Source organism: Chaetura pelagica, unplaced genomic scaffold, assembly GCF_000747805.2.
Source record: "Chaetura pelagica isolate M959 unplaced genomic scaffold, ChaPel_1.0 scaffold101, whole genome shotgun sequence".
Taxonomy (NCBI): Eukaryota; Metazoa; Chordata; class Aves; order Apodiformes; family Apodidae; genus Chaetura; species Chaetura pelagica.
Genome location: NW_009952564.1, coordinates 4183761 through 4200307, shown reverse-complemented (window position 1 = coordinate 4200307; position 16547 = coordinate 4183761). Strand labels below are relative to the sequence as shown.

The 16547-nt window shown below is 38.2% G+C and overlaps 1 protein-coding gene across 1 annotated transcript in view; it reads left to right on the top strand.

Moving 5' to 3' along the window:
* Positions 1–16547, top strand: part of CBLB (Cbl proto-oncogene B, E3 ubiquitin protein ligase) — a 122495-nt gene that overhangs the window by 58702 nt on the left and 47246 nt on the right. Inside the window, exons 4-5 of the mRNA XM_009993357.1 lie at positions 12205–12361; positions 16482–16543. Of these exons, the coding sequence (XP_009991659.1) occupies positions 12205–12361; positions 16482–16543 (219 nt within the window). The remainder of the gene's footprint in view (positions 1–12204; positions 12362–16481; positions 16544–16547) is intronic.

The window sequence follows — 16547 nt, the reverse complement described above, 5'->3', positions numbered from 1 at the left end:
AGGGTGAAGACCATATATTGTTTTCATGGCAAATCATGTCCTTTTTATATTACGCATATATATTCTACAAATGATAACCCTAAAGTCTGAATTAGGAACTTGATATTGGTCTCATGGACAGTGTGTTTCTTTATCCCATCTTTAACTTTGTAACTACTACAATACTTAGTGGTTTTTAAGTAATTGAAACAGACACTGGAATAGGCTGCCCAGGGAGATGGTTGAGTTACCATCCCTGAATGTGTTTAAGGGTAATTTTTGATGTGGTGTTGGTGGATATGGTTTAGGGGATAACTTTGTAGAGTAGGGATGATGGTTGGACTCAGTGATCCCAAGGGGCTTTTCCTACCTGAATAGTTCTATGATTCAATGAAATAATGCTTTGATTCCTTATTTATAAACTTTTTTTTTCTACTACTGTACTACCTATAACATAGTCACAGGGGATGATGTTTGCTTTTGTTCAAGTTCTGTTACAGAAAGAGATATAATAACTGGAGGTATGTTGGAAGGTTTAATCAGAAGCAGGTTTTGGAGAAACTTACTGTTCAAGAATGAGTCATAAAATTAATGCTAAGTGTTACTTGTAGATATGTGATTAAATCCTTATAGCACATGCAGTATTGAAACTGGAAAAGTAGGCAAGTGTGAGTATTGGGGTTTTGTTTGTTTTAGGGAAACAATTTCGTTTGTGACACGGGCATAGGCTAATAGAAGATGCATAGCTTCATCACTTTAGATATGCGTAGTTTATTAGTGTAAAAGTGACATTAGAGAGAGGAGGCAAGAGGTTTGTTTATTTTGCAATATAATGGAGCAGTCATCCTGGTCATCACATCATGGTATCTTGCACAATGTAGGCCATAGCAAGTCAGAGAACAATTCCTGCAACAATGTGTTACATTTTCTGAGCAAGAGCAGCTCTTTAAAATATGGCTTGGATTCTTTATTTAGAATCCTAGCATAGTAGGTTGGCACTTTTGCAAATTAATTTGTTCACTGTGAATTTACAAGTTTCACTTTTTTTTTTTTATCTAGTCTAAACACATGTACTGCCAGCTTCCATTACACTGTTATCTGGTAACTTGAGTCTTCTAACATATGTATTTCCCACATAAATAATGTTAGAGTATGATAAAGTTGCAGTATCAATGGGAAGGTGATTGCTTTAATGTGAAGATGATCTTCAAAATACCTGCAAAACTTCAGATAAAGTTATCGGATTGATTAGTTTACGTCATGTGGAGTGCTCTATCAGATGAGGCTTTTAAAAAACATGGCAAGGAAAGAAAGACAGGAACTTTGAAAAAAAGTTCTAATCACCATCTTTGTTCACTGTTCCTTTCCCTTCCTCTCTCCTGTTTGCTTAGCAGCTCTCAGAATTTAAAATCTCTTTGTGGTCCTTCTCTTCTCCTGTTGGGCTCTGTCCTTGAATGCTCTTTGCCAGCTGTCTTGATTTCTGTCATTGGGATTTACAGATCTCATATTCTGCAAGCTGTGCTGTTTCTTTCTGTCATTTCATCTTAACCAGTTTAATCAAGTTCCCTGTTCACTGTCATGTTCCTCTTTGTATTTCTTCACTGACTTGTATTTTCTGTGTGAGATTCAAGTGCTTCCCTTCAAGTTTGCTTCTAGTGGTCCTGCCAGTTTCTGCTGGGAGATGGCACAATAGATAGGTACTTGAGGTGTCAGACAGTAGGGTACCATGGCATATTATTAAGTTTTTATCAGAATAAGGTTAGTAAGAAGAAGTTTTCAGCTGCATTGGTCCATCTGAACAACTCAGTTCCCTGAATTTCTTGTCTTCCTCTCTCTGCTCCATGTCTTTCTCTTGTTCACACTTGACTCTTCTCTTACTTAACTCACCCCTGGAGCACTTCTTTCTCATCCTTTTCAGGGCACCAGGGCTCTTAGCATGATGGTTTTTTTCCTGCTTATGATTTATTTTTTTTTTCATAAAATGCATCTTTAAATATGTGCTCTCAATACGAACCCTCTGACTTCCCCCTTTCTCTCCCATGCCCACATGTACTTTGATAAATTTGGTTTGTATTTTTGGTGCTTTTCTTGTGGGTTTTTTATTTGTTTGTTTTGTTTTTTTAAGCATCCATGCACCAAAAATGCCTAGGAATCAAGGCTATTTTTGGATGTCCAATTAATTACGTATGTAACCTTGGTTACCTAGTATAGCCTGGATGTTTTCTGAGTTCTGTCTTCTCAGGTGCTTTGCTTTCAGACTAGGTGAATAACCACTGTTATTAGTGTTCCTAGCTTTTTTCTAATGAACTGAAGCTGTTTTAGTTACCTGTCTTCTAAGTGTTGAATTGTTGATCTGTGCTTGGCAGCTTTGCCATTATCTCAGGTTTAGTTAATTGTGCTTAAGTAACCTAAAACATGTGACAGCATGTCTGTCAAATAAACAGATAAGGAAAGGGTTTATTTAGCATTATGTTTAATCTCCTTTTTAAACAAAATGCCTGAAGCTTTTTAAACATTCATTCTTTTCTAATCCATTTAGAAATATGTGGCAAGTGTACCTGTAAGCCACATCTTTTACAATGGGCCTGTCATGACAAATTAGTTTGCAAATATACTGGTATCACTTCCTTGGAAATAGAGCCTACATAAAGGTTTTGGGTGTTGCAAGCAACTGATAAAATCTGTTTCCAACCCAGCCACCTAAAGAGAGGCCCCTAGGACCATCTGAAACCTCAGGCTCTGGTTAGGTATGCTGTGCAGTGAAGGAGCACAGGGAGGAAAAGTGTTCCCTGGCTGCATCTCTTACACAGCAAGCCTGGACTTCTCTCTTGTTTGTAAAAAATACCTTACCTCATGGTGAAGAATTTCTTCCTGATGTCTAACCTAGAAGAAAATAATTTGTCCCTGCCCATGGCAGGGGGGATTAGACTAGATGATCTTTAGAAGTTCTTTCCAACCTAAACCATTCCATGATTCTGTGACCTGTTTAATTTCCTTTGTCCTATACACTGGAAACAGAGACTGGATGTCAGTAGTTAAGTGAAGATATTGGAGAGAGAAGAATTCAGTTCTAGGCTTGGCCAGTCTTTTGTTACCTGGAAACAAAAAGAATGAAGAAGCTGGCTGAGAAAGAAGTAAGGAATAAATTGAGTCAAGCTTTCCACTATGGCCAAAGTCAAAACATTAGGTTGAGAACTATACCAAGAAAGAGCTTGTTACTGTCAAAAGCAGGCAAGCAGTGAAATTGAGACAGTGTGATTTTTTTTCATTTGTACTGATTACTAGAATACAATTATTGGAGCAAATGGTTTTACTGGAATGAATCTTCAGCTATGGTTTACCATTACAGATGTGCTGAAGCAAATGATATTTAAATGTACAGCAAAACAGTAATGTTAAATGGAACTGTGAAATTGTAAGGCATGTAATCAGCAGTTACATTTGTTTACAGATACTTTACTAACCCCCAGTGGGTTGTAAATATGCATATAAAACATAATCTGACGGCTTCTTCATTATCCACATTTTATCACTGTAGTAGGGCTTGATGTTAATTTCCTCTGGTTCCTCGCTTATTTTAGTAGCACTTTACATCTTTTGCTAGTTTTCTCTTCTGAGGAAAAACGTGCAAAATACCACTGGGAGTGATTCTGAACTGAGAAGGAGAGTGGGTGAGATGACCTAACAGATCTTTCCAGCCCCTGAATTTCAAAGCTACAGTGAAGTCATGCAGGGCTTTGTACTATTGAAATTTGTGATTTGTGGCTGTCTTCATATTGTAGAATGAATCAGCAGGGAAATGTCAATGTTGTTAGACTTTCGATTCTCCATGGTTCTGCCATTTTTTTTTAACTTGTAAGGTTTTACTCCTCATTTTGAAACTTTAAAAAATTGAAAACTCTTCTTTTACTGTTGTTAAATAAATTGATTTCTCCCACCTTTTAGTTTCTGAGAAAACAGAAATTCTTTCACTCGTAGGTCAAACACACTACTCTTTTAATGCTCTGGCACCTCTCCTTCCACCTCCTCCCAGACTGAGACCTGTAATGTATTTATTTTTATTGGAATTTAGGAAAAAATGTGGCTGTTGATTTCTGTGTAGCAGTTAAATAAGGTATTTTAAACTGATATTCCAACTTTTGAGTAGTTGTGGTTCTCCTGTGGTCAGTGCTTTATGGCTCGGGGTAGGACAAACGTAGCCTTTGTGGCTTGGGTTCAGAGAAGAAGCAGTAAAACAGGCAGACCACAATGCACAACTTAACTTGAAAACATTTAGCTGTCAGAAAGCGAGACCTCAGATAAACCAGGTTTTAACACCTTATTGATCCTCTTACTTTATTACCTGATTTCCTGTTGTTGCTGCTGAAAGTGCCCAAGAGCCCTAGTGTTGCCTGAACACTAAAAATACCAACTGAAGAGGTGGTCCTGGTCCAGAGAGCTTCAAATCTGAGTATGAACTGAAGTGTGAGGGGAAAAATGGTGAAAGAGGAAGAGGCAGTCAACATAATGCCCCAGCCTACATCAACATCAAGACATGTTTTGTCAACAGGAGCTTTTAAAAAGAAGGAAGTAAATAAGGAATGGGGCTTTAAGAGGATGGTTCTGGCTGATCAGCAGCCCTGGAAATAGGCTTCTTGGTATCCTTGTTTGAAAACTTGAGCTGGAGGAAGACTGTGCTATTCTCTGGGTTCTAGTGAGAAATTATCTTACATGATCTTTTTCATACAAATGTGAGATACACAAGTTTTAACAAAAAGATAAATAATATTATAGAGAAGAGCTAGTCAGTAGAAAGCTGCCAGACATGATTAAAAAACATAAATGGACAATAATAGTCTTTGCAGCTATTCTGGGTGACTAAGAATAAGGTAAAATTGCATGTACAAAGGGTAGAAAAAAGGAAGTTGTAATAGTTGGCGCACAAGATTGTGAGACAGGAGAATAGATTCTTGATGGATAGGCAGCAGAGGCAGTATTTTAAGTATAAAAGGATGTGCAAAATCATGGGTGGGCTTCAGATTTGTGGTTAGAGATCAGATTTGGAAACATATAGATAAGTGTGTACCCCTTTGGGTAAACTTTCTGTGTCCCTCAAGGAAGTTCTAACTTGCTGTCTCTCCCATAATGTCCAGTTATGTGGCTTTGAAAGTGGTTATTTTGGTGGTATGTTGTCTCCATTTCATAGGACTCATTTTCTTTCTTTTACCTTCTCTTTTCTCATGTTAGATTAATCTATATTTGTTCTGCATTATGTCACTATTTAATGATTGTACTGGCACGATATGGCAGAATTCCTTTTTTTCCTTGGGACTGAACTTCTCAAGCCTTCTATGTGTCAGTTATTTGTGCTGTAGTTCAGAAGTAGTGAAAACATGTGGCCTTTCATTTAAAACTGAAGCTGCAGTCTTAAGAAATGCTCTGTTCAGTGATGATAATCAAAATCCACATTGCTCACTGCAGACTTGCAAAGAATGTTGTTTCAATCTGGGTCAGTATTTTCTTGAACATTTTTTAATTTGCTCTGGATACAGTCATGTCCCAGTAATGTTATGTTTTCTGGCCATATTTGAGAGTCTCTTGCCGACAAAAATGTGAACTGTGAGTTACATAGGTATATGTTTACCTTCCTAGACATACTTGTGGTCTGCTCTGGTTCAGAATGGGAGCAGTGTCACTTGATGTTCCAGAATTGCTGCATCTCTGCCATTTTACTGAAGTGCTGTACTCTGCATGCTCATAAAATATTTTCTTCCTCTCCAAGTTTATTTTAATGTCTTTTGCTTTTTAATAATGCAGCAACATTCAGGGAGTTTAAGAAAATCCTATGTACACATGACTAGGGTAGGAGGGAAGGGAGGACCTAAATTCCTCTGCTGAATTGCTTGAAAATTACATGCTGAACACTAATGCCTCTGCTTTAGGCATATGGAAGTTGTGTGGATGGTGTTAAGTCTGTCTGAGATTAGAGTGACATCTACCTTGGACGTGTCTCAATAATAATTAATAATAATTATATACCATCCTGTATAAAAGTTATTTTTAAAATAATTGTACTTTGATCGGGATATTTCTGAATGGACCATTCTTCAAATATATTTACTAATTTTACTATTGCAGAAGAAATGTGGAGAAGTAGTGACATTTTGGGAGGCTTGAGGGAGAAATGGCTTACTTCAGGGGTTTTGACAGGACCCTTAAATAAGAAGACAGCTCCAAGGTAAATGCTGAGATAGTATTGTTTGTATGAGAGAGATGGTGGGGGCAGAAATCATCTTCAGGAAAAATTATTCAGGATCACTTGTTTTGTGTTTTCTTTCCTAAAATTGGCATAAGCCTGCTTCTGTTACAATGATGACGAAAGGCAATACAAAGACACTGTATGGATTGTTTCCTGGAAGTTTGGCAGGATTAGCAGATTAGGTTTTCCTTGTAAAAGGTCCTCCATAACCTTTTTCTGCTTTATAAGGTGTGTGTTTCAGCTCCCTTTATATTTTTGTTTCCATCTAAAATTATCTCTCTGAAGATTTTGAACAGATTTAAAGCCATAATAAAGTAATATGTAGCACAATAACAGTATGTACATGTAGTCAGGTAGCTTTATATTACTTCAGTGTCCTGGTTTTTTCCCCCAAATTATGTTATTAAAAGAAACTTACCAAAGCCCTGGGTCTGTCTCTTAACTTTGGGCATCAAACATCTGAAGGAAGTAAAGTCACTGTATAGCATCATCCTCTCACAAAAGATGCTCCCCAGAACAGTGTCTCAGCTGTCTCATGTGTGTTCTGCTACAAGGGGTAGTTTTCCTAACTACAACTGAATACCTGAAATACTGACACACTACACCTCCTCAACCTAATTCTACAGAGAACTTATCATCCTAGGATGTCAAATCAAATCTTTCTGATCAGCCCTAGTAGAGCTGACTGACTCATCTCTTCCAAGGTCAGCCTAATAGCATGAGGCATGTGCAGAATACCTGCCAGCCTTTAGTGCAGCGTATGATTAGGGCGTGATGCAACAAATATTACTAAGACAAAGATGACTGAAAATATTTATAGGAGATGCCTTCTATGGTTCAAGAGCTGAATGTTGCAGGCAGCATTTCATTACAATCAAGATCATGTTGTTTTCTTTCTGTAAGGGCAACTTTTAAAAAATGTATTTTAAATTAAATATATATATATATATATATATATTTGAACAACACTCAAATCATGCTATTAACTAAGACAGCCCTAATCTCAACCTCGGCTTGATTGGTCCTGTTCCCTTCCCTTCTCACTGCACCTGCCATCTCCCCGAACAAAAAATAGCTCTTTAGATTTGAATAATGAAAAGGTGTTTTCAAAGGCTGTATATCTCCTAAAACACAAGAAAGCAACAGCAGTGAAATGTTAATTCAAACAGAAACTCAACTTGTCAGCCATCTACGAAAACCTCTTTAACTCCCACGACACTGTGGGAAGCATTCTTTGTGACCCCCTTCTTGATCTCTGCCTAAGGAGGGTGTTTCTTAAGCATGCCTGAAAGGTCACTGGATTCCAGTGCTGGAGGAGCAGAAGAGGGTGTTGCAGGATCTTTCTCTGGGTGCAGAGTCCACAGCATACTCATTATTAGTGCATACGTGTTGCCTACAAGGTCTCAAGAGAGCAAGTGAATGTGTGCTGTCTGCAAGGTCTCCCTCCATTTGTATGTATAAACTGGAGAGAGACACTGGGGGAGAAATAATCCCTGGCTGGTGCTGTTTCAAATTATTTAGGAATTATATAAAATTAGCTGCTGAAAAATAGGAATTAACAGGCTTCAGCACCCAATTCTAACCTTTATTTAAGAAGGCAGGAGATAAGAGACCTATTTCAGAAAGCTGCAGAAAAAAAAATTAATCTGCTGAATTTAGTGAATTTTAAGTTGGGGCCACCACTTGTTCTTGGAGAAGTCTCACAAAATAAATGTCTATGTTATTTCATTAACTAATTGCCAAAGTACCAGCCAGCAGTGCTCTAAAGACATTCTCCTGGAAACTTTTCTTTGTTATCTCTGTTGGTGGGGTTTTGTGGGTGCGAGATAGATAGCAGAAGATCCTACTTCTTAATCACATCTGATGGACGTGTTTTCATGGAAAACAAAACAAACCCAGCCACAAACCAAAACACTTTAAAAAAAAAACACCCATTTCAGTGTGCTCCCATTGCTGTAACAATTTAGGGTGGTTTACAAACAGAATCAGAACACACTTCAGAGAGAGGGTTACAGGAACTGAATAAACAGTAGTCTCTTGAACTAAGACAACTTTAACACCATGAGAGCACTGATGTTTTCCAACTTCATTCTCTGAACCGAGTGCACTGTTTTGTTCTGTATCTACCATAATCAAAATTTGATGTGCGTTCTTTCTTAAATGGCATCTGATGTGGTATCTCTCTTCAGTTCTTTGTGGTTTCCTGTTTTTCATACACAGATGAAGGTATCTGCTGAGATCTATTAAACTTCACATTTTATCATTTATGACTTTCTCAGTATAAGTAACAAGTAGATTTCTTTCCACTTACAAACGTAGTGAATGCCTGATGTGATTACATACAGCACCATGCTTTCAGTCTTGAAGATCAAATTACTACTTATTTTAATTTAGATTAACTGCATAATATTTATTGTGCAGGACCAACTTAAAACAGTTTGTCTGTTTTCTTCTTACAGTACAGTATCACTGTACTACTTAGTAATATACATTTCCACCTAAGAAAATAGTTAGGAAAAATTGAAATAAAGTATTTTGGATCTTATAAAAATAAGGCAATGTGAACTAATAAAAATTCCACAAAATATAGACGAGTTTGTGAGGCCTGTGTAACTTTTAATTTTAGCAGTTATTAAAAAAATATTGCTATGAATGTGTGAGATCTTTTTACGTCCAGAAAGTAGTTATATGTTTGTAAATACTTATATGCTGGTTGCATTTTTGTTAATTGAAATGCTTCTAAAATATCATATAATATGCTCTCAATATGAAACAGAACTTTTTAAGAGAATATTTTATGGCTTTGCAAAATCTGGATTTGACCTTAATGACATGAGAATAATTGATATTATTGAACAATTTGCTGGATCTTGTACTAACCAGCAAGGAGGGCCTTGTTGAAGCAGTGGTGGTCAATGGCAGCCTTGGCTGCAGTGATCATGAGATGGTGGAGTTCAGGATCCTGTGTGGAAGGAACAAAATACCCAGCAGGACCAGAACCCTGGACTTCCACAGGGCAAACTTTGGTCTCCTCAATCATCTATTAAGGGAAATCCCATGGGACAGGGTGCTAGAAGATAAAGGGGCTCAAGATAGCTGGTCAACATTCAAGGACCACTTCTTGCAAGCACAGGATCAGAGTGTCCCAATGGTTAGGAAATCTAGTAAGGGTGCTAGGAGACCTGCATAGTTAAAGAAGGAACTACTGGGCAAACTTAAGTGGAAAAGGAAAATCTATAGATCATGGAAGGAGGGGCTGGTCACTTGGGAGGAATATAGGACTGTTGTCAGAGGATGTAGGGAGGCAATTAGGAAAGCTAAGGCCTCCTTGGAACTTAACCTTGCAAGTCAGGTTAAGGATAATAGAAAGGGCTTTTTCAAATACATAGCTAGCAAAACTAGCACTAGAGGCAGTATTGGCCCACTGAGGAATGAGGTGGGAGCCCTGGTGACAGAGGATATAAAGAAGGCAGAGGTGCTGAATGCCTTCTTTGCCTCTGTCTTCACTCCTGCAGGATCTCCCTATGAGCCCCAGATTCATATAGCCCCAGAAGAGGTCAAGATAGAGGAAGAGTTTGACATGGTAGATGAAGATTGGGTTAGGGATCAGTTGAGTAATCTGGACATCCATAAATCAATGGGTCCAGATGGAATGCACCCAAGGGTGCTGAGGGAGCTGGCGGAGGTCATTGCTAGGCCACTCTCCATCATCTTCAGTAAGTCATGGGCAACAGGTGAGGTGCCTGAGGACTGGAGGATAGCAAATGTCACTCCAGTCTACAAGAAGGGCAAGAAGGAGGACCCGGGTAACTATAGACCGGTCAGCCTCACCTCCATCCCTGGAAAGGTGATGGAACAACTTGTTCTTGTCACTATCTCCAGGCACATCAAGGACATGGGGGTCATCAAGAGCAGTCAGCATGGTTTTATCAAGGGTAAATCATGTTTGACTAACCTCATAGCCTTCTATGAGGAAATTACTAGGTGGATAGATGATGGTAGAGCGGTAGATGTGGTTTATCTTGATTTCAGTAAAGCATTTGACACCGTCTCCCACAGCATCCTTGTAGAAAAGTTGATCAGGTATGGGTTTGGTGATCAGGAAGTGAGGTGGATTAGGAACTGGTTGAAAGGAAGGAGTCAGAGAGTTGTAGTCAATGGGGCAGAATCTGGTTGGAGGTGTGTGACTAGTGGAGTCCCACAGGGGTCGGTACTGGGACCGGTGTTGTTCAACATCTTCATCAACGACCTGGATGAGGGTATAGAATGTACCCTCAGCAAGTTTGCTGATGACACTAAGCTGGGAGGAGTGGCTGACACACCAGAAGGCTGTGCTGCCATTCAGAGAGACTTAGATAGGTTGGAGAGTTGGGCGGGGAGAAACATGATGAAATTCAACAAGGGGAAGTGCAGAGTTTTACATTTGGGGAAGAACAACACCATGTCCCAGTACAGGTTGGGGGCTGAACTGCTGGAGAGTAGTGTAGGTGAAAGAGACCTGGGGGTCCTGGTAGACAGGAGGATGACCATGAGCCAGCAATGTGCCCTTGTGGCCAAGAAGGCCAATGGCATCCTGGGGTGCATTAGAAAGGGTGTGGTTAGTAGGTCAAGAGAGGTTCTCCTCCCCCTCTATTCTGCCTTGGTGAGGCCACATCTGGAGTATTGTGTCCAGTTCTGGGCCCCTCAGTTCAAGAAGGACAGGGAACTGCTCGAAAGAGTCCAGCGCAGAGCTACAAAGATGATTAAGGGAGTGGAACATCTCCCTTATGAGGAAAGGCTGAGGGAGCTGGGTCTCTTTAGCTTGGAGAAAAGGAGACTGAGGGGTGACCTCATCAATGTTTACAAATATGTAAGGGGTGAGTGTCAGGGGGACGGAGTTAGGCTTTTCTCAGTGATGACCAGTGATAGGACAAGGGGTAATGGGTGTAAATTGGAGCATTGGGGGTTCAAGGTGAATATCCGAAAAAAATTTTTTACTGTAAGAGTGACAGAGCCCTGGAACAGGCTGCCCAGGGAGGTTGTGGAGTCTCCCTCACTGGAGACATTCAAAACCCACCTGGATGAGTTCCTGTGTGATGTACTCTAGGTGACCCTGCTCTGGCAGGGGGTTGGACCAGATGATCTCTCGAGGTCCCTTCCAGCCCCTAAGATTCTATGATTCTATGAATTTCTCATAGTTTTGAGAATGATAAAATAGAGCACTTCCAAGTGATCAGCCTTATGTCAAATTCCAAATACAAGTGTTTGACTGACAAAATAACTAACTTGCAGTATCTCAGACTATGCAAGTAGAAACTGAATTTGACAGAACAAAGTTTTGTATTAGAGAGGAGAATTTTAATTTCGTTATATTCTGATTTACCACTTTTTCCCTCATTCACTACTGTCTGAAAATACTCCCCATCTGGAAATAGGTGAAGATCTGAAAAGATGTGTCTTGTAATAATCATGTAAGCGTCATTGGCTATGACAGGCCTTGAACCAGTATTGGTGGTACCTGGTTGATTGCTGTCACATTACTTGACCAATGGTTATGAGCTTTAGCTATAGAAAATGTCATCACAGTAGATTCTAAACTGATGCTTGTAATTCTGAGAACTTAGGCAGTGAAGAAAGGAGTTTTTGTACCAAGCACGAAGCTGGTCCTTTACGTTATCTTTGAGAGGGTGTGAGATTGGTTGCAACACTTGCCTGGTAAGATACTTCATTTTCTGTGGAGTTCCTTTTGTTGCCCTTCTAAGGAAGTTGGAATATTTATTGTTGTAAAAAAGATGATACCTTAACTGCGTTTGAAGGAAGGTAAACAGTTCTTTCATTTCCTTAGACTGTTTTCAGAAATCTTTATTTTAGAAATATTTTTGTGTGTGTCTGTAGAGAATCCAAATTAATGTTCCACTTCTTTGAATGTCCAGTTCTGATGTTTAAATAAGGTATCAAATCTTAAATATGTGGTTTTATTAAATTTACTGTTTCCACCCCCCTCACAGAACTATAGTGCCATGGAAAGTATTTAGGCAGTGTCTTCATGAAGTTCATCAGATAAGCTCTGGTTTGGAAGCAATGGCTCTTAAGTCCACTATTGACTTGACCTGCAATGACTACATTTCAATTTTTGAATTTGATATCTTCACTAGATTATTTCAGGTAAGGTTTTAAAATTTTTGATGCTTGTATGTATTTGGGAACCTGAGGCAAGTACCTATGGGTCCAGGAAGCAGATTTTGTGGGAAAACTGAACTAACTGAAGCACTACAATTCAGAAATAAATTGTGCAATTTTTTTAGTTCTTCAGAGAAAAACTGAAAACATCCAGCAATACCTACTGAATTTCTGCACATATTAAGTAAGATCATAGTATCTTTGTGTTTGCTGCTTACTTATTTTTCACTATTCTTAAATGTATTCCTAGAAATGTAGACCTTCAGTTACTTACCTAAGTTTTACTTGAGTTTTCATTATGCTTTTGTACCTATGTATACTCATATGAAGTGTTTATACACATAAGGGAAGGTGCATATGACTGTGATTTTTTTTTTATTTTTTTTTTGCTTCAGGCTTGATATAGACCTGATGCTTTTCTTTCTGAACATATTTTTGCCAGTAATGCTCTGATGTTTATTTACAATAAGGGACTGTCTTTGGGAATAGCATTACTTGTATTCTTATTAATAGGTAATGTTTATCTGAAATGAGCTTGTGTGTATGTTACATGCCTCTATTATTCTTGTGTCCCTTCTACAGAACGTGCTTGAGATATTTCAGTCAATATAAAAGGCTGTAATAGTTTGCATCCATATTGGATGTACTGATTCTGAACTTATCACTTTGCATATTTCTTTTGTAAATAGGAATTCTTGAGATATGCAACCGTTTATTTGGTTGTTTACTTTCTTTACTCTGTACAGTAATAAATTGGTGCACAGCCTCAATTTGCTCCAGAGGAGGATTAGGATTAGGAAAAATTTCTTCACCTTAAGGGTTATCAAGCACTTAGGGATGTGGTTTAGCTGGGGACTTGGCAGTGCTAGGTTAATGGACTCAACAGTCTTAAAAGTATTTTCTGATCTACATGATTCTATGATGCCATTAATATTTATTAGCCTGTTGCAGGTATGTTCAAAATGCCAATTTTATGAGAAAGCATGGGCCATATGTTTCTTCCATGTTATTCTGTGATAATCTCTGTTCAGCTTCCCTGGTTTTGCTGTTATGGGAAAGGGTGCCATTATGAACTTGATACTAAGATTTGTCAGGAGGTGATTAGTGGTTTTAGTTTACAGTGCTTTGATATTTATGATCTCTTCTCCATTTTGAGTCAAAACCATATGAAAGTTGAAAATGTTATGGTGTAAGTAATCTTTCTGTTTAACAACAAACATTGATCACTTAGTCAAGCACACACGGGTTATGGAAATTTGAACAAAGCTTTGGGGATTCTATCTGTTTGACAAAATCATAAACTAGAGAATATAGATCATTGTAAGTTACGCTGCTTTAGCAAAATCCCCCTAAGCTTTGCCCTTTATATGGAGCTTGATATGAGCAAGGATTCCTATGTTGAACTCTCCTGCCTTGGAATCAGTTTCTACTTTGTCAAAGTTTCTCCCTTTAATTGAGTATTTGGCAAACTAATCTGGTGTTCAGATTAGTAATCAAGCCCAAATCCTGATCTCACACTTGACTGCAAAATGTGAGTCTCTTTGGTTGCAACATAGGTGACTGTGAAATGTGTTTATTTATGTTTTTTTCTGTAGGATTTTTTTCCCCCTAAGCATTCTTCTCATGAATAGTAACAGAGTTTGGGGAATATTTTTTGGTTTGTTTTAATCTGTACATCAAATACAAATTTAAATGAGAGGTTGGTGATTTGAGAAGTAACTGTGTTCTGATGCTGCATGGGGTCCTTATAGATTGCACTGAACTTCAGGAAAGAAATATCAAATGAGACTTATTTTCCTTGTTCTGCAAGCCAGTGAATTTATTTTCCTTTTCTGTAAGCCAAGGAGTGTCTGTTTGCATTAGTTTCTTTGTGAGGTCATTGCTGGTTTGATTCATTACAATGCCTTGTGCTAGAAAAAGTGGTCAGCAGTACTGGTATGTGTAAGAGAAGACTGGTTAGGCTTAACTTTTAATTTAACAAAAGAGAAAGAGAGAGAATTTTTGTCAAACAGATCACTAGCTGGTGCAATAGCTGTGCAACCATTGAAGGGAACTTGCAGTGAACTTGATCTGAGAACCTCTCCCTGAGGTTACATTTTACTTCTCTAGTTTTTAAACAGCTTTTGTAACTATGTGCATACACCCACAGAGAGAAAATCCCAATTGTTTAAGTAATCAAAATACTGTTTTGCCAACTGTGGGTTGTGTTACAGAAAGGCTCTGTTTATAATGATGCTTATTCACAGAAGAAAGCAAGACTACTTTGTATGTTGAGATCCTGTAAAAATGAAGTTGCTCCCCCTGCCTCCTCACTGGAGACATGCACAGCTTAAAGTGCTGTGTTCTCTGGCCAGAAGTAAAGCTATCATGGTGGAATAGGCAGCTGCTTTGAAGGAAAGAAACTTCATTATTTCACTGTTAACATGCTTGGTTAAGTAGTCTTTTTGTGCAAAAACATTTCTGTAGATGATTAAGTGCACAAATCTTTTCCCATTTAACATTTCTGCTTCTGTAATACTCTTGTGTGCACAAGGTCAGCTATGAGTTCTTGCCCTTTGATTTTTCATAGTGTCTCATAATTTTCTAGGTATAGCAGTAGTGTGATATTCTGTAGAGAGTCCAAGCATTTGAGGAAGTTACTGTCTACTGAAAACTTAGAAGCTTGATTGTTGTGACTAACCAAGGAATTTGCAGGCTACTTGAGTTTATTTTATAAACTACTGTTGCAAGCCTCTATATTACCACAGTCGAACAAAATGTCTAAGTACTGAATGTACTCATCCTTTTTAGTTTACATGCATGCACGCACTTGAGTAACACAACAGGAGAAAGAACATTGTATTTTTGTGAAGTAATCATTGGTGTGGTAAAAGGGGAAGAGTCAGCTGCCTTATTTCACTAGTGAAGGCAATTAAAATTTCTCATATGATGAAGCTTCCTGGCACCTATTTTTGATGAAGGTGCAGAGAGGAGCTGGCAAGAGGTAATGTTACATCTAAGATCATGATTTGGTTTTTTTTCTCCTTCCTTTAGTGCAAATTTGAACACTTGAGTTTTCTTATGGCCTCTGTACTGAAACTTTGCTGTTCTAGTTCTTGTGTCTGATTTAAAGAGGTATTAATTGTAAAATAAAACAGGCTTTCATGCATGTTTAAGTAGTGGTTAGGGTTTGCCTGGGAAATGTATCATAATCTCAGGCAGAACTGTTAGGATACTCCACTCAAGTGTGCCACACAGGCATTTCATTTCTGCCTTACTAGCCCTTAGAAGTATTTTCAAAGGGAATTGGCAGGGCACACAAGAACACAAGCCTTCTCTTGTGTTGCTTAACTTCACCTGCCTTGATCTTTTGACAAATGCATTTAAAAAAAAATCACCAAACCACTGAGAGGTAGTTTCTTGTCTCTACAAATGCTGGCAAGGAACACTTAATGTATTTGTTTTAATCCACTACTTCAAAAACATCCTTCATTTACAGTAAACAACTGTTCTATAATCTTCAAAGTGATAGTGTATCAGGCACTGAGTTTTCTGAAGCATTTGCTATTCAGGTCATCAAAGACTGTGATGAAATGCTGTAAACATTTGTTTTGTTTTCTGGCTGTAGTACCATTGTGGTAACTGAAGAAATGAAGAAGTAGAGCATAAGAAAAAGAATGACAGCTCAAATTAGTGGCTTTATTAGGTTTCATTTGTTAGTGTTACTTATCATTAACTATGAAAAGGGCTGCAGGACCTCTCTGGAATAGGCTTAATTGTGTAATTGTGTTTTTATTAAACCATCATGGAGTCATACTCTCCAGGTTCTAACTATGATCTTTAATATTTTATGTAGCTACAAATAGGAGAACCCTTTACATTTCTTCAAAAATCTTATTCCAACATTTACACTTAATATTCTTGGAATAATTATTTTGAAAGAACCCTTATAGCAAAGTTGGATATATAAGACAGTTTTTTGTACTATTTAGACCTTAACCAAAATAGTGTATTTTTCTTCTAAAGTTAAAACACTGTAGGTCTCTCTGACAAATTTACTTGAGTTTTATTAGAAGTCTGTAACTGCCTGGCTACATCTGTTTAATTGTTTGCCTTCTCTTTTTAGCCGTGGGGTTCAATCTTAAGGAATTGGAACTTCTTAGCTGTTACGCATCCTGGATATATGGCATTC